We start from the raw sequence: 21,408 nt of genomic DNA on the forward strand, positions 1-21,408 counted from the left end.
CCTCTGAAATCTTCAGTAAGCAGAGATCCCGGCTGCCCCTGCAATTCTGAATCCAGCAGCAGGGAGCAGACTGTCCCTCTGCAGAGATGAGTTTGCTCTTGGCATGAAACCCAAATGGATCTGTTACAAAGTAATATCAGGTACGATCTACTAGTAGCACTCTCACAGCACGGGGACAGAGTTTGGACGATCACAGCAAACACACCTTGAGGGAGGGCCTTCTCGCTGCCAGGCCTCGTCCCCGCTTCCAGCAGCTCACCGTCTAGAGCGGCGATGATGGGTGGTTCTCTGTCGGCCTGTCCAACACAGTCGCCAGCAGCCACTCGTGGCTGTTGAGCATCGGAAGGTGGCTAGTGTGACTAAGGAACTCAATTTTTAAAAGTTTTATTGAATTTTAATTAATTTAAATAGCAGCATGTTGGACAGGGCAGGTCTAGAGAGGATGAACATAACACCTGACCGGGGTGGGGGGTGTGCTTTCAGGATAAGCTCGGTAGAAGAGGGAGGACGACAGGGGAGAGAGGGAGGGAAGGAGTGATCAAATCCACATGAAAGGTACTTAAGGGGCACATCAGATGGGCTCTCTCGTGGATCAGATGTTTCAGTCAAGGCTTGGGCAGGTGCTGGGTCTCAGCCACTCCATGGCAGAAACCTCTAACAAGGGCCTGCTGTGGCTGGTTTTATAGCCCTCATTAAATGTGCCCTTAGCTTCAGACACCAGTCACCCAGGCACGGTGGGTCAGGTTGCAATATAAGGTCAAGTTTGTGTTCCCTCCCAAAGGGGCACAGTCCACTTCAGGACAGACTCAGGCTGTCGGGGCATCTGTGGATAGAACCAGCACTTTCCTTATTAGATGTATCTTCTCAAGGACACACACAAGCCCATGGGTACGGTTTCCAAAGTTCTGCCGTATGTTTTCAGATAGGTGTAACCAGCTCACTACAGGCTTTTTCCATTAAAAGAAATTTGTAGCCCTCTGCAGTGGAACGAGATAACTTCTGCTGGATGCCGGAACACTGGCCTCCCAGGTACAGTGACTGGGGCCTTGTAAATTGGGCCTACGATGAGTCAGCTGCTTTCTAGGGTGTGCCTCGTGCCAGAGGGCGGAGCGGTGTCCCTAATGCACAGGATTCCTGTCTGCCTGTACCCAACCTGAGTCGTTGAGTTATAGGTTACATAGAAGAGCTGTGGGCTACAACCCTTTTTTATTTCTTCTTTTCTGATATGGAGCTAATCTCCCTGGTACAGTTTTATTGTTTTATTGAAGTATAACTGACCTACAACTCTGTTAGTTCCAGGTGCACAACACAGCAATTTGATATTTCTGTACTTTACAAAATGATCACCATAATACAACCCTATTTTAGACCATTTGAGGTGTGGTATCTCTCAGGAGAATATTTGTTCCCATCTTGATTTTAGCAGCTGTGCTTGGTTATAGACTCTGAAGTCTTAATAGCTCAGGATGTAGATTGAGATTTTGAGTGGTTTTGTCCACAGATGGTTTGGGTCTATTGGATCCAAGGTCAACGAGGGATTAATAAATATTTCAAAATTGTGTTATTGCTCTTTTTTTTAAATTGAGGTATAGTTGATGTACAACATTATAAGTTTCAGGTATGCAACATAGTAATTCACAATTTTTAAATGTTATATTCTTTTTATAGGTGCTACGAAATATTGGCTATATTCTTGGTGTTGTACAATATATCCTTGTAGCTTATTTATTTTATGCATACTAGTTCGTACCTCTTAATCCCCTACCCCTATCCGGTAGGGGATTTCCTTTTTCCCCCACTGGTAACCAGGATTTTGTTCTCTATATCTATGAGTCTATTTCTTTTTTGTTATATTCACTAGTTTGTTGTATTTTTTAGATTTTCTTTTTCCCCCACTGGTAACCAGGATTTTGTTCTCTATATCTATGAGTCTATTTCTTTTTTGTTATATTCACTAGTTTGTTGTATTTTTTAGATTCTACATATAAGTGGTATCATACGGTATTTGTCTTTCTCTGTCTGACTTATTTCAGTTAGCATAATACCCTCCAAGTCCTTCCATGTTGTTGCAAATGGCAAAATGTCGTTCTTTTTTATGGCTGAGTAGTATTCCATTTTGTGTGTGTGTGCGTGTGTGTGTGTACACCACATCTTCTATCTTCTTTATCCATTCATCTGTTGATGGACACTTAGGTTGCTTCCATATCTTGGCAACTGTAAATAATGCTGCTCTGAACATTGGGGGGTGCCTGTATCTTTTTGAATTAGTGTTTTCATTTTTGGGGGATATGTACCCAGGAGTGGAATTGCTGGGTCATATGGTAGCTCTATTTTTAGTTTTTTAAGACACTTCCATTCTGTTTTCCACAGTGGCTGCATCAATTTACATTCCCACCAACAGTGTAGGAGGGTTCCCTTTTCTCCACACCCTCTCCAGCATTTATTGTTTCTAGATTTTTTTTTTTTTTTTTTTTTTTGCGGTACGCGGGCCTCTCACTGTTGTGGCCTCTCCCATTGTGGAGCACAGGCTTTGGATGCGCAGGCTCAGCGGCCATGGCTCACGGGCCCAGCCGCTCCATGGCATGTAGGATCCTCCCGAACCAGGGCACGAACCCGTGTCCCCTGCATTGGCAGGCAGACTCTCAACCACTGCACCACCAGGGAAGCCCTGTTTCTAGATTTTTTGATGATGGCCATTCTGACCGGTGTGAGGTGATCTCATCGTGGATTTAATTTGCATTTTCCTGTGATTAGCGATGTGGAGTGTCTTTTTATGTGCCCGCTGGCTATCTGCATGTCTTCTTTGGAAAAATGTGTGTTGTATTGCTCTTAACTCTTAATGACATATAGCAGGATATATCAGCAAACAGTAGGGGAATGGCTGAGGCTAAAAACATTATTATTTGTACAAGGTGTTATTTGGAAGAATCTACTCTCTCACTTCTTGGGTGAAAAAGTAGGGATAGAGTTTTATAGGATGATTGGCTTATGATTTTGGAGGGGTTGATACAGAACTTTAAAAATTATTTATAATAATAATATAAATACTTATACATGATTACAAACAAAAAGAAGGGTTTTAATTAATAGTACAGTGCTCCTCCCTGACCACTTTTCTCATTCCCTAAACATAATCATTGTTACCCATTACTGTGTGTAAGCTCCCTTCCAGAAGATTTTTACAGCTATAAATGTAGATACACACTCATGGAAAAATACTTCTCTGCACTTTGCTTTCTTTATTTAATACTGTATCTTGGAGCTTTCTCCCATGTCAGTATATAGGCTTATGCCATTCTTTTGTTCAAAATAGACTTAATTTTTTAATATCAGTTTTAGGTTCACAGCAATGTTGAGCAGAAGGTATAGAGTTTTCTCATATACCTCCTGCCCCCACACATGCACAGCCTCCCTCATCACCAACACCCACCCCCGCACAAGAATGCTACCTTCGTTACAACTGATTAACCTATATTGACAATATTATTATCACCCAAAGTCCATAGTTTACCTTACGGTTCACTTTTGGTGGTGTACGTTCTGTGGGTTTAGACAAAGGTTTAATGACGTGCATCCACCATCAGAGTATCTTACAGAGTATTCTCACTGCCCTAAAAATCCTCTGTGCTCCACCTAGTCATTCCACCCCATACAGCCCGTGGCAACCACTGATCCTTTTACTGTCTTAATGTTTTTCTAGAATGTCAGATAGTTGGAATCATACACTGTGTTACTTTACAATTGGCGTCTTTCACTGAGTATGGGCATTGAAGGTTCCTCTGCGTCTTTTCATGGCTTGATTTCTTCTTTACTTTTAGCACTGAATAATATTCCATTGTCTTGGATGTCACACAGTTTATTTATCCACTCACTTACTGAAGGACATCTTGGTTGCTTCCAAGCTTTGGCAATTATGAATGAAGAAATTATAAACATCCTTGTGTAAGTTTTTGTTTGGACATAAGTTTTTAACTCCTTTGGGTAAACACGAAGGAGCAGAATTGCTGGATCATATGGTATGTATGTTTTGTTAGAAACCACCAAACTGTCTTCCAAAGTGACTGTACCATTTTGCATTCCTAGCAGTAATGTGATTTCCTTTTGCTCCACATCCTTATCAGTGCTTGCTGTTGTCTGCGTTCTGGACTTTTGGCCATTTGGATGTTTTAATTCGATTTTCCCTAATGATAGGATGTGTAACATGTTTTCATATGCTTATTTGCCATCTGTCTATCTTCTTTGGTGATGTGTATGTTAAGGTCTTTGGCCCGTTGTTTTTTTCTTGGTCAGCTTTTGTTTATGTGTATAGTTTTACAGAAACATTCCAACAAGACATACACCAACTCTGACTCACATGGTTCATATCTTTATTTTTTCTTTATCTCTTTTTTCCCCAGCATTTTGACATATAATTGACAATGTGATGATTTGGTACATGTATATATTGTGAAATGATTACCATGATAACATTAGTTAACAGCTCCTCACCTAATTACCATTTTGTGTGTGTGTCTGGTGAGAACATTTAAGATCTACCCTCTTAGCAATAGTGTATTATATACCTGAAAATTGCTAACTATTGCCACCTATATTATTGTCTAATAATACTATATTAGATCCCTAGAACTGATTCATCATTAACTGGAAGTTTATACCCTATGACCAACATCTCCCCATTTCCCCCACCCCTGCAGCCCCTGGCAACCACCATTCTACTCTGTTTCTATGAGTTTGGCTTTTTTAGACTCCACATGCAGGTGAGATCATACAGTATTTGTCTTTCTCTGTCTGACTTATTTCACTTAGCATAATACCCTCTTAGATATATCCATGTTGTTGAAAAGGCAGAATCTCCTTCTTTTCAATGGCAAATAAGATTCTATGGTTTGTATAGACCACATTTTCTTTATCCATTCATCTGTCAATGGTAGTTTCCATGTCTTGGCTATTGCGAATAATGCTGCAATGAGCATGGTGTGGGGGGTGCAGATATCTCTTTGAGATAGTGATTTCATTTCCTTTGGCTATATACCCAGAAGTGGGATTTGCTGGATCATAATTCTCTTTTTCATTTTTTGAAGACCCACTGTTTTCCATAGTGGCTGAACCAATTTACCTCCCACCAGTGACGCATAAGGATTCCTTTTTCTCCACATCCTCACCAACACTTAGCTCTTGTTTTGTTCACTCTAGCCATTCCGACAGGTGTGAGGTGATAACTCATTGTGGTTTCAATATGCATTTCCCTGATGATTTGTGTTGTTGAGCATCTTTTCATATACCTGTTGGCCATTTGTATATCTTCTTTGGAAAACATCTTTTCATATGGCTGGGCCTGGATCCCAGGTCTGCAGGAGAAGACTAGTTACCAGGGACCCTTGGGATGTGGCCCATTTTTAATGGGGTTCTTTGTTTTCTTACTGTTAAGTTTTAAATGTTCTTTGTATATTTTGGATAACAGTCCTTTATTAGATGTGCCTTTGGTAAATATTTTCTCCCAGTCTGTGGCTTGTCTTTTCATTTTTTGGCAGTGTCTTTTGCAGAGCAGAATTTTTTAATTTAAATGAAATCCACTTATCAATTTTTCCTTTCATGGATCGTGCCTTTGGTTGTATCTAACAAGTCATCACCAAACCCAAGTCATCTATATTTTCTGCTGTGTTAATCTTCTAGGAGTTTTATCACTTTGTGTTTTATATTTAGGTCTGTGATCCATTTTGACACTGATGCAAAAAATTGAAGACTACACAAAGAGATGGAAAGATACACCGTGTTCTGGGTATCAGTATTCTGTTTAACAGTATTATTAAAATGATGATACTACCCAAGGCAGTCTACCAGTTCAGTGCAATCCCTATCAAAATACCAATGGCATTTTTCACAGAACTAGAACAAATAATTTTAAAATTTGTATGGAAACACAAAAGACCCCAAGTAGCCAAAACAATCTTGAGAAAGAACAGAGCTGGAGGAATCATGCTTCCTGACCTCAGACTATACTACAAAGCTACAGTAATCAAAACAGTATGGTGCTGGCAGAAAAGCAGACACATAGATCAATGGAAGAGAATAGAGAATCCAGAAATAAACCCATACACTTATGGTCAATTAATCTATGGCAAAGGAAACATGAATATATGATGAAGAAAAGACAGTCTCTTCAATAAGTGGTGCTGGGAAAACTGGACATCTGCATGTAAAAGAATAAAATTAGGACATTCTCTAATGCTATATAGAAAAATAAACTCAAAATGGATTTAAGACCTAAATGGAAGACCATATACTGTAAAACTCCTAGAGGAAAACATAGGCAGAACACTCCTTCTCATAAATCGCAGGAATATTTTTTTGGATCCGTCTACTAAAGTAAAGGAAATAAAAGCAAAAATAAATGGAACCTAATTCAACTTAGTTCCCTTTGCTGTGCAAAAGCTTTTATCAACAAAACAAAAAGACAGTGTACTTTTATCAACAAAACAATGTACTTTTATCAACAAAACAAAAAGACAATGTACTATGTGAAGGGTGTAAGGTCTGTGTCTAGATTTTTTCACCATGTGGTTGTCCAGTTGTTCTAGCACCATTTGTTGAAAAGACTATCTTTTCTCCATTGTATTGCCTTTGCTCCTTTGTCAAAGATCAGTTGACTGTATTTATGTTGGTCTATTTCTGGGCTCTGTATTCTGTTTCATTGATCTGTCTGTTGCTAATACCACACTATCTTGATTACTATAACTTCATAGTAAGTCTTGAGGTTGTGTAGTTGTCAGTCCTCCAACTTTGTTCTTTTCATTCAGTATTGTATTGGCTATTCTTTTTTTCCTCTCCATATAAACTTGATCAGTTTGTCAATCACAAGATCATTTGCTGACATTTTGATTGTGATTGCACTGAATCTATAAATCAAATTAGGAAGAACTGAAATCTTGACAGTATTGAGTCTTCCTATCCATGGAGTATCTCTCCATTTATTTAGTTCTCTTCTGATTTCTTTCATCAGAGTTCTGCAGTTTTCTTTATATAGATCTTGTGCAAGTTTTGTTAGATTTATATCAGGCGTTTATTGGGGGGGTGCTAATGTAAATGGTGTTGTGTTTTTATTTCAAATTCCATTTGTTCATTGCTGGTACATAGGAAATTGATTGACTTTTGTATTAACCTTATATCCTGCACCCTTGCTGTAGTTACTTATTAGTTCCAGGAGTTTTTTGTTTTGGGTTGTTTTTTGGGGGATTGGATTATTTTGTATGATCATGTCCTCTGCAAACAAAGACAGTTTTATTTCTTCCTTCCCAATCTTTATACCTTTTTTTCCCTTTTCTTACTGAAGTAGCTGGGACTGCCAGTATGATGTTGAAAAGCAGTGGTGAGAAGGGACATCATTGCCTTGATCCCGATCTTCTAAAGCTTTGGTTTCTCACCCTTAAATACCACGTTAGCTGTAGGTTTTTTGTAGATACTCATTGTCAAGTTGAGGAAATTGCCTTCTAGTCCTAGTTTACTGAGAGTATCCCATTCTTTTAAACAGCTACAGGACATTTTATTTTATTGAAGAACCATATTTACCATATTTAATTCAACTATTCTTCTTTGAACACTTGGTCTGTTTCCATTTCTTTTTGCTGTTGTAGCAGTACTGCTATGAACATCCTGTACATAACTCTTTGGGCACATGTATAAGTATTTTTCTGTAACACGTACCTGGAAGTACAATTGTTGGAATAAGAAATATGTGTATTTAAATTATTTTAATTCTTTAAATGTTTAAACAGTTACAGACCTGCAGGAAACTTGCAAGTACAGTACACGGAACTTTTTTCCCCCCCAATAATTTAAGAATATGTTACCATGCCCTATCATCCCTTCTCCCACAGCATACTTCAGAGTCCATTTCCTACAGACATCCTTTTGTATATCATCAATGTAACCATCTGAATCAGAAAATTAACATTGATCCGTTAATACTACCTAATCCTAAGACTTCATTCAAGTTTCACCAGTTGTTCCAGTAATATCTAATACAAGGAATTCCCATTTACTATTCACCTAGATTTCCCAGTTTTACCACATTTGCTCTGGTGTGTATATGTATCTCCAAATACCTTTCTTCTGAATAATTTCAGAATCAGTCCCAAACACGATGCCCATTACCTCTTGATACTTCAGTGTGCATTTCTTAAAAACAAGGACACCCTCCTCCACAACCAGAGTATGTCCATCAAGATCAGGAAATTGACAGTGATCCAGTATTACCATCTAGTCCACAGACCTCATTCAGATTTCACAGATTGTCCCAATGATGATCTTTATAGGTTCAGGATCCAATCCTGGAACACCTGTTGGATTTAGCGGTCATGATTTCCCTGATCTCAGGGACTGCGGTCTCTCAGTGCTTATTCAGTGCTGAAAGCTGTTGCTTTGTGTTTTATCTATTTTATGGTTGTTTATGATGGGAAAGCTAATCTAATACCAATTATTTCATCATAGCAAGAAGCAAAAGTCTACTTTAGAAGCTAGGTTATTAAGTGTAAGACTTATTTTATTGGTGGATTATATGCTTTATTCCCATAAAATATTGCTCTTTTCCTGTTTAGAGTTTTGGGTCTTAAATTTTATCTTTGTCTTATATTAATATTGTTTCCTTCCTGTTAGCATTTGCCTGATATATTTCTCTATTTTATATACACATATATATGTTTATATATATGTTTGTTTATATATATATGTTTTGTTTTAGGTGTATATTTTGTCAACAGCATATAGTAATTTTTTATCCCATTTATCTTTTAAAATAAAATTTATTTGGCCACGTTGGGTCTTCTTTGCCCCGCGCGGGCTTTCTCTAGTTGTGGCAAGCAGGGGCTACTCGTCATTTTGGTGTGCAGGCTACTCTTCATTGCGGTGCACGGGCTTCTCATTGCGGGGTTTCTCTTGTTGCAGAACATGGGCTCTAGGTGCGCGGGCTTCAGTAGTTGTGACGCACGGGCTCAGTAGTTGTGGCTCGTGGGCTCTAGAGCGCAGGCTCAGTAGTTGTGGCGCATGGGCTTAGTTGCTCCGCGGCATGTGGGATCTTCCTGGACCAGGGCTTGAACCGTGTCCCCTGCATTGGCAGGCAGATTCTTAACTGCTGCGCCACCAGGGAAGTCCCCATTTATCTTTTGATAGGAGATTTATTCTATTTACACTCACTTTTTACTGATATGATTGTACATATTCTTATGTTAAAGTCCATGTTTTCTATTTAACATGTTTTTGTTTCTTTTTTCCGTTTGGTGACTTTTGTTGGATTGAATTTTAGTTGTTGGTGTTGACCTTTCTTTTTTTCTTCTTGAATAAGTTAGAGGTTATATATCCTATAACTCTTCTTTTAGTGATTACCTTTTTTTTTGCTATATAAAATGTATTTTTAAAAATAAACTTTTTAAGAACAGTTTTAGATTTACAATGCAAAACTAGCGCAAAGAGTTCTAATGTGCTCTACACCCAGTTTCCCTCATTATTAACATTTTATATTAGCATGGTACGTTTGTCACAATTAATGAACCAACACTGATACACTATTATTAACTAAAGTCCATACTCTATTCATACTTCCTTAGTTTTTACTTAAAGTCGATTTTTTTGTTCTAGGATCCAATCAAGGGTACCACATGACTTTCCATCATTACATCTCCGTAGGCTCTTCAGGCTATGCCAGTTTCTCAAACTTTGTTTTTGACAGCCTTGACAGTTTTGAGGAGTATTAGTCAGGTATTTTGTCGGATGCCCCTCAACTGGAATTTCTCTGATGTTTTCCTTATGATTATACTGGGGTTATAGAGTTACACTTCCTTGAGAGGAAGACCACACAGGTATAGTGCCCTTCTCATCACATCATATCAAGGGAATATAGTATCAATATGACTCATCACTGTTAAAGTTAACCTTGATCGCCTGGCTGATATAGTGTTTGTCAGGTTTCTCCACTGGTTTCTCCCCACCTTCTCATACTGTAATCTTGGAAGGAAGTCAACACTTATGGAGAGGAGACATATCTACATAAATTAATTTGAATTCTTCTATTCTCTCCTTTTTATGTTTTTGTTCAATTATTTATATCAGCCTGGACTCATGGAAATTTATACTTAGGGTCATAATCCAATACCACTTTATTTTGCTGCTTAAAATTGTTCCACCTTTAGCCATTGAGAACTCTTTCAGTCAGTCCTGTGGTCCTTTGACATATACCAACCAATATCAATATATTTTAAAGTACTTCCTAGCACTGTAAGATGCTCCAAACTCATCTAGATATTTCCTGCCCCAATTCTAGAATCAGCCATTTCTCCAAGGAGCTCTGGTTCCATTTATTGGAGAATGGTATTTAGAAACCAAGATCTGGGTGCTCGGTGTGTTCATTGCTACTGGGGTGTTGTTGCTTCTAGGTCTTTGCACCTGACAGAGCAAGGGAATATATATCTGCATACTAACCCATGTATATACACATGTTTATGGATATTTCTATATGTAACCATCTGTATATATATTAAGCTAAATGTGGTTCATACTGAGGTCTCCAACTCTGATCCACTATCACATGGGTCATTCTAGCCTTCTCTTCTTATCTGTAACCTCCCTCTCCAACAGTGAGAAACCTGGCTTCTATAATCCACTGTCCACTTACTTATTTGTTCAACTTCAGTATACACGCATAGTGGTTTGCTTGAGAGTTAATGTATATATCCCGGTGGGAAACTACATGCCCATCTGGAGGGAATGAAAGCTGTCAAGTTCAACAGCAGTCAGGGTTGGGCAGATGGGTCCACTTCTGAGGACAATTTCTCTTGTGAAAAACTCTTCCCCAGTGCCTTTTTAGTTATGTGTAATTAGTCAGAGATAGTAGTCTAGGTGTAGTTGCTGGGATCGGGGGGAAGGTGCCCTGGGCTGCCAAAATGCAGAGCAGCCTTTATGTGAGAGCCGGGATGGGGTGAAAGAACTTGCCCATTATCAATGGAGTTTTGGGGCTCTGATACTCCCTGTTGCAAAAGTCATAATATAAAGTTTTTTAAAATAAGATTGTACTTCATATTTCATACAGTTGAGCCTTCAGCCTTCAAGTAGACTGAAGACTGTTTGTTTTGTTGTTGTTGTTTTGGTAGCACTAGGTTGCTTGTCGAAGGATAACAATTCAGTATATCTTTGGGTGGTTTCAACTGATTTCCTTTTGTGGCAGTATCTTCAGGACACTGTCTAAAGGGAAGTGACCGTTACGAGAGTATTTCAGTATTATTTTGTGTTTTGCAAAGATAGTTACATTCAAAAATCTTTTTTTTTTTTAATTTTTAGGATCTGGGGACGTTGGTTTCAGTCTGGAGGATGCATTGGAAGAAACTTCCTCAGTGAAGCGTGAGTAGTAAATCAAACTATTAAAAGCAAATTATAATGCTTAATATGCACTACCCATTCAGAATACACATTCAGGGAAAACAGATGGCCTGTATTTCACCTGATCCGATGGAACATGTTTATCATAAATTGCATTATTTAAAGAAAATCTGAATATTTAAAATCCTTTGTTTCCTTTGTGGAGAATACCAAAAATGTGCAATAACTGATACAGGATTTTCTCTGGCTCAAGTCATAGCCTTTACTGGTGTGACACCTCAGCAGTGGCCTCGAAGGACTATCTTTTTCTAGCTCAGAAAAAGATACTTGGAAATGAATAAAGGATTTGTTTCTCCTTTTAGATCTTTTTATAACAGGTATTCTTAGAACCGTATCTACAGGTAATCTCTCAAATGCTAAGCTTTGTCATCAGTTTCTCTTTACATTTTTTTGAGAAAAAAATTTAAACCATTCTTTTAAAAAAAATGCATGAATGCTTAGAAAGTAAAGTTGATATTTCCATTGATCCCTCCCCATCCTACAACACCCACTCCCATCCCAAGAGGGAGCTGCCTAAATCAGTTTAAGGTATGCTGGTCCCGGGGCTTCCCTGGTGGCGCAGTGGTTGAGAGTCCGCCTGCCGATGCAGGGGACACAGGTTCATGCCCCGGTCCGGGAAGATCCCACGTGCTGCGGAGCGGCTGGGCCCGTGAGCCATGGCCGCTGAGCCTGCGCGTCCGGAGCCTGTGCCCCGCAACGGGAGAGGCCACAGCAGTGAGAGGCCCACGTATCGCAAAAAAAAAAAAAAAAAAAGGAAAGATATGCTGGTCCCAACTAGTTTTCTCTGCTGTTGTGAACATCTGCACTCATAGATTATTCGGTGATTTTGTTTTACATAGCATGTGTAGGGCTTTTTTTTCATTTCAGTTATATGTATTTCACAACTTTTAAAAAAACGGAATATGTATTGAAGACCTGAGTGAATATAGCTATCTATGTTAGTTTCCTTTCTTACAGGCAGCTGTAACAAAGTACCACAGACTGGGTGGCCTAAAACCACAGAAATGTATGCACTCACAGTTCTGGAGGCCAGAAGTCCAAAATCAAGGTGTCGGTAGGACCATGCGCCTGCTTGAAGGCTCTAGGGGAAGAATGCTTCCTTGCCTAGCCTAGCTTCTGGCGGCTCCAGGTGGCCCTCGGCTTGCAGCTGCATGGCTCCAGTCTCTGCCTCCGTCTTCACTTGGCCTTCTCCTTGTGTGTGTGACTTCTCCTCTTCAGTCTCTTATAAGGACACTTTTTGTTGGTTTTAGAGCCCATCTGGATAATCTTGAATGACCTCATCTCAAGATCTTTACTTAATTACATCTGCAAAGACCCTTTTTCCAAATAAGGTCACATTCATAAGTTCTGGAGCTTAGGACTTGGCTATATATTTTGGGGGCCACTATTCAACACACTATATTATCTATATATCTATATTTTTATACCTATATCTCATTCACAAACGTATGCTTCATGGAGCTGGCATTCCAGTGGCGTGGCTTTGGCCACGGCCAGTGATACCACGTCTTACTGGCAGGCACGTGGTTTGTTTCTGTTTTGCACAATTACAAATGGGACTTCAGTGAACATTCTTGTCTATTTCCTTTGTGTCCAACTATCAGGCCAAAGGGTATATGTATTTTATATTTTAATAGATTTTGACAAATTGTTTCGAAAATGCATGTGCCATTGCGTACTCCCACTGATGCTGTCATAAGAGTATGTTTCTCCCCCAGACCCGTACCATCGCCAGATTTCACCAATCAAAAACATTTTACCAGTATGATGGATAAAAAAATCATATATTTTTTTGCCATTGGCATTTTCCTCTTGGTGAATTGTCTGTTCATATCCTTTCCCCATTTTCTGCCAGGTTGCTTGTCTTTTTTTTTTTTTTAATGAGTTTGAGAGGTCTCTTTGTATATTCAGGACTGACAAAGGCACGGGCTCTGGAGTTAGACTGCCTGTGTCTGAACCCTGCCTCTGCCACTTATTAACTGTTACCTTGGGTGAGTTATCTGACTTCTTTGCACCTCAGTTTCCTCATCTGTTGCATGAGGTTAATAATAATAAATTAATAATAATTGTAAGGGTTAGATAAGATGGCCCCTGTGAAGTGTTCAGCAGAGGACTCGGTACAAGGTGAGTGCGCAGTGTCAGCCATTATTATTGTTCTTTGACTGATTTCATTGGAAGGACTTACTGCAGCTGGGTCTGTGGTGTAAGAGTCAGGCACACGTGAGGAATGCTCACCTGCTTAAATTGATCAACAAATTCAACATAATTCCCGTCAAACTTCCAGATAGAATTTTTGCAGACAAGCAGATCCTAAAATACATATGGAAATTCATGGAACCCAGAATAGTCAAAACAATCTTGAAAGAGAAGAAAAAGTTGGAGGACTCACACTTCTAAATTTCAGAACTTACTACAAACGTGCGGTAATCAAGATAGTGTGGTACTTATCCTAAAGATAGACATAGAGCTCAATGGAATAAAATTGAGAGTCTAGAAATGAACCATTACATCTATGGCCAGTTGACTTTTGACCAAGATGCCAAGACTATTCAATGGGGGAAGAATGGTGTCTTCAGTAAATGGTGCTGAGACAGTTGGATATCCACATGCAAAAAATGAATTTGGATCCCTGCCTCATACATTACACAAAAATTAACTCAAAATGGATCATATACCTAAAAATGAACTTCTAAGAGCTTTATAGTTTTGTGTGTGGTGTGAGGTGAGAGCCTTGAGCATTTTCAGGTCTTTCCTGAACATGTCCACAGTCCTATACATGCAGGTGGCCTTTTAGATTCCCAGGAAAATAAATATACTTAATTTATTAGCAGTGATGGTTTTAATGCAATTGTTTAACATTTCCAAAACCAAACGTGACCAAACAACAAAACAAACACAGTAAGTATAAACAGACCCCTAACTAGTAAATTTGTTAATTTCCTGATGGAGGACTTTTTAATATTTATATCCCTTTGTCAACTGTGCGCTGGCTCTTCTGATCTTCATCAGCACCCATGAGCCAGTGTGTCTGGGACCTGTAGGACCACCAGCACATGGTGTCTTCGGTTGAATGACATCCTTCAAGACCACATCGCTCTGCCATCCTTTTTTTCTATCTTGGCTGCTTTCACTTAGCGTAACACTTTCAAGGTTCACCATGTTGCTTTCAGAATTTGCCCCTCTCTCTCACCTGCCTTCACTCCCCACTTCCCTCCATCTCTCCCCTCATCTCTCCCTTTTTCTCTCTGTGTGCAATCATCTCACAGGGAGAACCCACTTCTGCTTTTGCCGAATCAAGCTTCTTATGAGTGCCCTGATTTTCTCCGAATGCCATGGCACTGTCGTTAAGCCACACCCAGGGGTGCGGCACACCTTACAAAGAGGTGCTCCAGGCAGGAGTGCAGTGTTGCAGGCAGCATTTGCTGAGCATCAGAGAATCCTTTCTACATTTGTCATTTTGAGCAAGGCTTCACAGGAACAGATGTCTTTATTTTAGGAGCTCTTTGCTTTGATGACGGTGACCTACTATTCTAATTCCTTGATAAGTAGCTAGACTTTGCTCATCTCAATTATGGATGACAATAAATCCCATTTAAAGGCTCACAACAAGAAAATCGGTAGTTAATGGTATCTTAAAAGTACACAAATCCAAGGTCATGCTCTGTATCACTGCAGGCTCAGGCTGTGGCAGAGCATCGGGTTCCCTAGACATGTAAGGAGCGCATTCTCTTGAACCGGCACCTGCAGATCTTCCGAGAAACCAGGCTCCTCAGAAACTGTGAGTAGTAGGGCAGAGGTCCACAAAGGTATCGTGATCTAGACAGTGTGGCACAGCATAAGGATAGAACAGAAATCAGAGTCCCCCAAGTAAACCCTTCACATCTACGTTCAGTTGATTTTTTTAAAGCTGGAAAAAGAAATATTTTTACACAAGCACTGCATGAAGCATACGGATTTTAAGCTAATATTCTATAAGTGGCAATTGCTTTTCTGAAAGTTGCACAAATAATGGTTTCAGTAATGTCATTTCCCTTTCCTAACTGTACATATCGCCATAATATAAGGTATACATAAGGAGCCCCATTTGGACAGGTAAGCTGTACTTCTTCGTATTATAGGCGCAAAGTCAAATGGAAATTATAGATATAAAACCATCTCTAAACTGATGATCTAGATTTAAAAACTACATAATGACAACAGATTATCACTTGTGGTTCCCTTACTGTAAAAATCCATCCACTGGTGTGGCCTCCACATCGAAGTATGCATTCGTGTACCCAAAGCCTTCACAAAGAGTGAAGGAAGTATGATCATTTTAAGAGAAAGACTTTCCGTATTCTCAACTTCCCTATATACTTTTACTAAAACTGAATTGTGGTAGAATGCACATGCAGTTGTGCTGATACCCTCCTTTCCCACCCTTCCCTCTTTGTAAGTAATCTATTGAAGTAAAATTCATGTAACATAAAATTAGCCATTTTAAAGCGAACAATTCAGTAGCATTTTAAGACATTCACCGTGGTGCAACCACCACCTCTATCCAGTCCTAAAACATTTCCATTACTCCAGAGTAAGAACCCTTACCCATTAAGCAGTTTCTTCTCATTTCTCCCTCCCCCTAGCCCCAGACCATCATCAATCTGCTTTCTGTATCAGTTGACTGATCTCTCCAAGATATTTCATATAAATAGTATCATATAATGTGGAACCTTTTGTCTTTGGCTTCTCTCACATAGCATAATGTTTTGGAGGTTCATCCACCTTATAGCATGTATCAGTGTTTCACTCCTTTTTATGTCTGAGTAATATCCCATTGTATGGATAGACCACGGTTTTATCTATTCATCAGTTGATGGACGTTTGACTGTTTCCATCTTTTGGCTATTATGAAGAATGCTGCTATGAACATGCATGTACATGTTCTTGTTTGCATGTACATGTTCTTGTTTGGATACCTGCTTTTAATTCTTTAGGGTGTATACCCTAGGAGTGGAATCCCAAGGTCATATGGTCATTCTGTGTTTAACTTTTGGAGGAACTGCCAAACTTTTTTCCATAGTCGCTGTACCATTTTACACTCCTACCAGCAGTGTATGAGGATTCCAATTTTTCCACATCCTCACCAGCTTATTTTCCTTTTTCCCCCCAGACTTTTGTACCCTTTGACTGACACCTCCTCCATTTCCCTCTCCCCCAAGCCCCTGGTGACCACCATTCTACTCTCTATGAATTTGACTATTTTAGATTCCTCATAGAAGTAGAGTCACGTAGTATTCTTTTGTGTCTGGCTTCATTTAGCATGATGTCCTCCAAGTCCATCCATGTTGTCCCAAAGGGCAGGATTTTCTTATTTTTTAAGGATGAATAATATTCCATTGCATGTATATTCCACGTTTTCATTATCCAGTCATCCATCCATGGACACTTGAGTTGTTTCCATATTGTGGCTATTGAGATTAATGCTACAGTGAACTTGGACATGTTGTTACCTCTTTGAGATCCTTATTTCATTTCTTTTGGATATATACCCAAAAGTAGGATTGCTGGATCAAATGATAGTTTTTTTTTAAATGTTTACTTATTTTTTATTTATTTATTTTTGGCTGCGTTGGGTCTTCATTGCTGCGTGGGCTTTCTCTAGTTGCAGAGAGCAGGGGCTACTCTTTGTTGTGGTGCACAGGCTTCTCATTGCTGTGGCTTCTCTTGCAGCGCACGGGCTCTAGGCATGTGTGCTTCAGTAGTTGTGGCTCACGGGCTCCAGTAGTTGTGGCTCGTGGGCTCCAGTAGTTGTGGCTCATGGACTCTAGAGCGTAGGCTCAGTAGTTGTGGCGCACAGGCCTAGTTGCTCTGCAGCATGTGGGATCTTCCCGGACTAGGGCTCGAACCCGTGTCCCCTGCATTGGCAGGCGGATTCTTAACCACTGCACCACCAGGGAAGTCCCCAAATGATAGTTCTGTTTTTCATTTTTTTGAGGAACCTCCATACTGTTTTCCATCGTGGGTGTACCATTTTACATTCCCACTGACAGTGTAGAAGGGGCTCCTTTTTCTCCACAACCTAATCAACACATTATCTTTCGTGTTTTTTTTTTTGTTTTTTTTTTTGTGGTACACGGGCCTCTCACTGTTGTGGCCTCTCCCATTGCGGAGCACAGGCTCCGGACGCGCAGGCTCAGCGGCCATGGCTCACGGGCCCAGCCGCTCCGCGGCACGTGGGATCTTCCCGGACCGGGGCACGAACCCGTGTCTCCTGCATCGGCAGGCGGACTCTCAACCACTGCGCCACCAGGGAAGCCCTATCTTTTGTTTTTTTGATAGTAGTCATCCCAACAGGTATGAGATGATGTCTCATTGTGGTTTTGATTTGCATATCCCTGATGATTAGTGATGTTGAGCATCTTTTCATGTACCTGATGGCCATTTGTATGTTTTCTTTGGAGAAATGTCTAAGTCCTTTGCCCATTTTTTAAAATTGAAGTATAGCAGTTGATGTACAATATTATGTAAGTTACAGGTGTACAGTTTAGTGCTTCACAATTTTTAAAGGTTATACTCCATTTATAGTTATTATAGAATATTGACTGTACTCCCTGTGTTGTACAGTATATCCTTGTAGCACATTTTATATATAATAATTTGCACCTCTTAGTCCCCTACCCCTATCTTGCCCCTCCCCCCTTCCTTCTCCCCACTGGTAAATACTAGTTTATTTTCTATATCTGTGAGTTTGTTTCTTTTTTAAGTGTTCACTAGTTTGTTGTATTTTTTAGATTCCACATATAAGTGCTATGGTACAGTATTTGTCATTCAGTTATCATAAAACCCTCCAAGTCTTTCCATGTTGTTGCAGATGGCAAAACTTCATTCTTTTTTATGGCTGAGTAGTATTCCATTTTGTGTGTGTGTGTGTGTGTGTGTGTGTGTGTGTGTGTGTGTGTGTGTATACACATCACTTCTTTTTCCATTCATCTGTTGATGGACACTTATATTGCTTCCATATTTTGGCAATTGTAAATAATGCTGCTGTAAACATTGTGGTGGATGTATCTTTTTGAATTAGTGTTTCTGGGGTTTTTTTGGATATATACCCAGGAGTGCAATTGTTGGGCCATATGGAAGTTCTATTTTTAGTTTTTTAAGAAACCTCCATACTGTTTTCCACAGTGGCTGGACCAATTCACATCCCTACCAACAGTGTAGGAGGGTTCCCTTTTCTCCACATTGTTGCCAACATTTTTTGTGTGTGGTCTTTTTGATGATAGCCATTCTGACAGGTGTGAGGTAATACCTCATTGTGGTTTTGATTGGCATTTCCCTGATGATAAGTGATGTTGAGCCTCTTTTCATGTGTCTGTTGGCCATCTGCATTTCCTCTTTGGAAAAATGTCTGTTCACTTCTTCCCATTTTTTAATCGGGTTGTTTGGGTTTTTTTGATGTTGAGTTGTATGAGCTGTTTGTATGTGTTGGATGTTAATGCCTTATCGATCAATCATTTGCAAATATTTTCTCCCATTCAGTAGGTTGTCTTTTTGTTTTGTCAATGGTTTCCTTTGCTGTGACAGAAATTTTAATATGTTGTGTTCTTATTTTCATTCATCTCAAGTGTATTTTATGATTTCCCTTGTGATTTCTTCCCTGAACCATTGGTTATTAGGAGTGTGCTGTGTAATTGCCATACAGCTGGAAATTTTTCAAATGCCCTTTTGTTAATGATTTCCATTTTCATTCCATGGTGGTTGGAGAACACAATTTGTATGATTTCAGAATTTTAAAATATATTGAGATATGTTTTGTAGCCTAGCATGTGGTCTGTCTTGGAGAATGTTCCATGTGTAATTGAGTAGAATGTGTTTGCTGGTTTGAGGGCATGCGTTCTATAGATGTCTGGTAGATCTAGTTGGTTTATAGTGTCATTCAAATCTTGTATTTCCCTTTTGTTCTACTTATGATTGAAAGGATTGTATTGAGCTATCCAACTATTGTTGAATTGTCTATCCTTCCCTTCAGTTTTGTTACATTTTGCTTCATATATTTTGGGGGTTCTATGGTTAGGTGCACATGTTTAAAATTGTATATCTTACTGCGGGTTTATCCTTTTATCAGTATAAAATGTCACTCTTCGACTCCTATGACAATTTTTGTCTTAAAGAGTATTTTATCTGATAATGGTGTAGCTCCCCCAGCTCTCTTATGGTTGTTATTTGTATACTATACCTTTATCCATCCTTTTACTTTCAACCAATTTCTATTTTTGCTGTTTTTTTCTGGGTAGTTGATTAATTATTGAATGGTTGCCGTGCACACAGCCAAACCTGTTTCATCTCTGCCTCTCCCATTACTTAAATTTCATTTCCTTCTTCCACCTCTAATTGTAGGAACAGTTACAGCATAGTCTTTTTTGGGAGGCTTCATTATTTTTATTTTTTTAACAACGTAGTCTTGAAGTTCAAGAAAAACTACTGGAAAACTCCTGTGTGGCATGCTACGTAATTGATGTGCAAGAAGTCCGCAATTTTAAAGGAATATGGTTGAGCTGAAAGACCTAGTATTAACAGCAGTAACCACACTTATATACAATATTTTGTTGGTGTTGTAAGCACTTTCAGCTGATGAGACACTCCCATACTCTACTGGGAACATAGCGTCGCTTCATCCCTGGGCAGTATTACCTGTGATTACGGTGCCGGGTTGAGAGTGGTGACGGCCAAGGCTTGGAGCTCTCGGGTTGTGCTCAAGCTCTGGGACCCCCTGAAGCATGTGGTCATCTCCTGTAGATCTGGGCTCAAGTCCCAGCTCCACTAATCACCAGATCAAATGCGGGATCATGTCCACCTCACCACCCATCCTGTGAAGAAAAGCAAGCAGAACTCGTCTCCTGTAAACCCTCTTGCATCTCTTTGTCATCCTCAAGGTGGTTCTTCAGAGGCATCAGAGGGACCTCAGGACCAGGACAGGAGTGCTGTGCTCATGCTGTGACTTCCCTGAGACGTGCAGGGGCTGCTGTGTGTGTTACTAATTGTGCTCCCCTTGCTGTCCCCCTTCCCCCTTTTAGAGAGATGGGACCGTGTCACCACCACAACCAGGAGACCGGGAGCGACCAGAGCTCCAGCAAAGCCTGCAGGTAACACGGCTGTTCTGAGGAGGGCACTAAGGAGGGACCCCGTGGAGCTCCTTCTGGGATAGTATCCAGTTGAACTACCCATAGTTTTAAGTCCTGTGCGTGTAATGCCAACCGAGACCTTCATCTGAACACTGGGTTTAACTTAATAGAGTATGACCAGTCACTATGACTTCTGTGTGTTTTATGAAAAGTCCTGCTTGGGAGAATTACAAGAGAAAAATGCATTTGGACTTCCTCCCCTTTTCAACCATTTTACACTCTAAAATCAGGGAAGATATAATTGTTTAGGTTTTATGAAGCCCATCAAACATTTTCTTTAGGCAGATGGAGCATTTTGAAATGGCATTTGCTTTACAGTGTCATCTTTCACTGAAGGATTTTGGAACTTGTTGCTTCTTTGTGACTCTTTCCTGGAGCTGTTTTAACTTTTCTCCAGATGGGCCATTTTACTATTCAGATATCTTCACTGATATAAAGAGAAACGTAGCCTTGGGGTGGGGAGCGCAGTCGTTGCTCCCATCTGGCAACTTGTTACTAGTACTTAAGGAGCATGCTACCGTGTTCCTTGAAGTGGATAGCTACCTTTCTTCTGAAGAGACAGTCATGACCCAGAAGAGTGAGTGCTGCTTCACAGTTTGCCCTCACGTCTTCACATCTGCAGCCTCAAAGAGGCGCATTGTGACCACGTAGCCTCCCTCTTGAGTGTCCAGTTTCTGACTCTATGCAGCTGGTTTTGAATCTTGGGTTAATACCTATAATCAGTGAGTTTACTGTTAAAATGGTCTGACTGCTGACCTAAGCAAAGCACGTGTGGGAATATAAAGTAGTGGAAAATTGGTAAATATATTGCAAAGGCAGAAAG

At 39.9% G+C, this 21,408-nt stretch overlaps 1 protein-coding gene across 3 annotated transcripts in view; it reads left to right on the top strand.

The window, feature by feature from the left end:
• The window catches only part of CD99L2 (CD99 molecule like 2), a 112,467-nt gene that overhangs the window by 45,763 nt on the left and 45,296 nt on the right, over nt 1-21,408 (top strand). For all 3 annotated transcript variants that reach the window (XR_009538553.1, XM_060138450.1, XM_060138449.1), the window contains exons 2-3: nt 11,326-11,385; nt 20,478-20,546. Coding sequence is in view for 2 of the 3 variants with exons in the window: in XM_060138450.1 (XP_059994433.1) it covers nt 11,326-11,385; nt 20,478-20,546 (129 nt within the window). In the remaining variant the exon portion in view is untranslated. The remainder of the gene's footprint in view (nt 1-11,325; nt 11,386-20,477; nt 20,547-21,408) is intronic.

This window comes from Lagenorhynchus albirostris, chromosome X (assembly GCF_949774975.1).
Source record: "Lagenorhynchus albirostris chromosome X, mLagAlb1.1, whole genome shotgun sequence".
Taxonomy (NCBI): Eukaryota; Metazoa; Chordata; class Mammalia; order Artiodactyla; family Delphinidae; genus Lagenorhynchus; species Lagenorhynchus albirostris.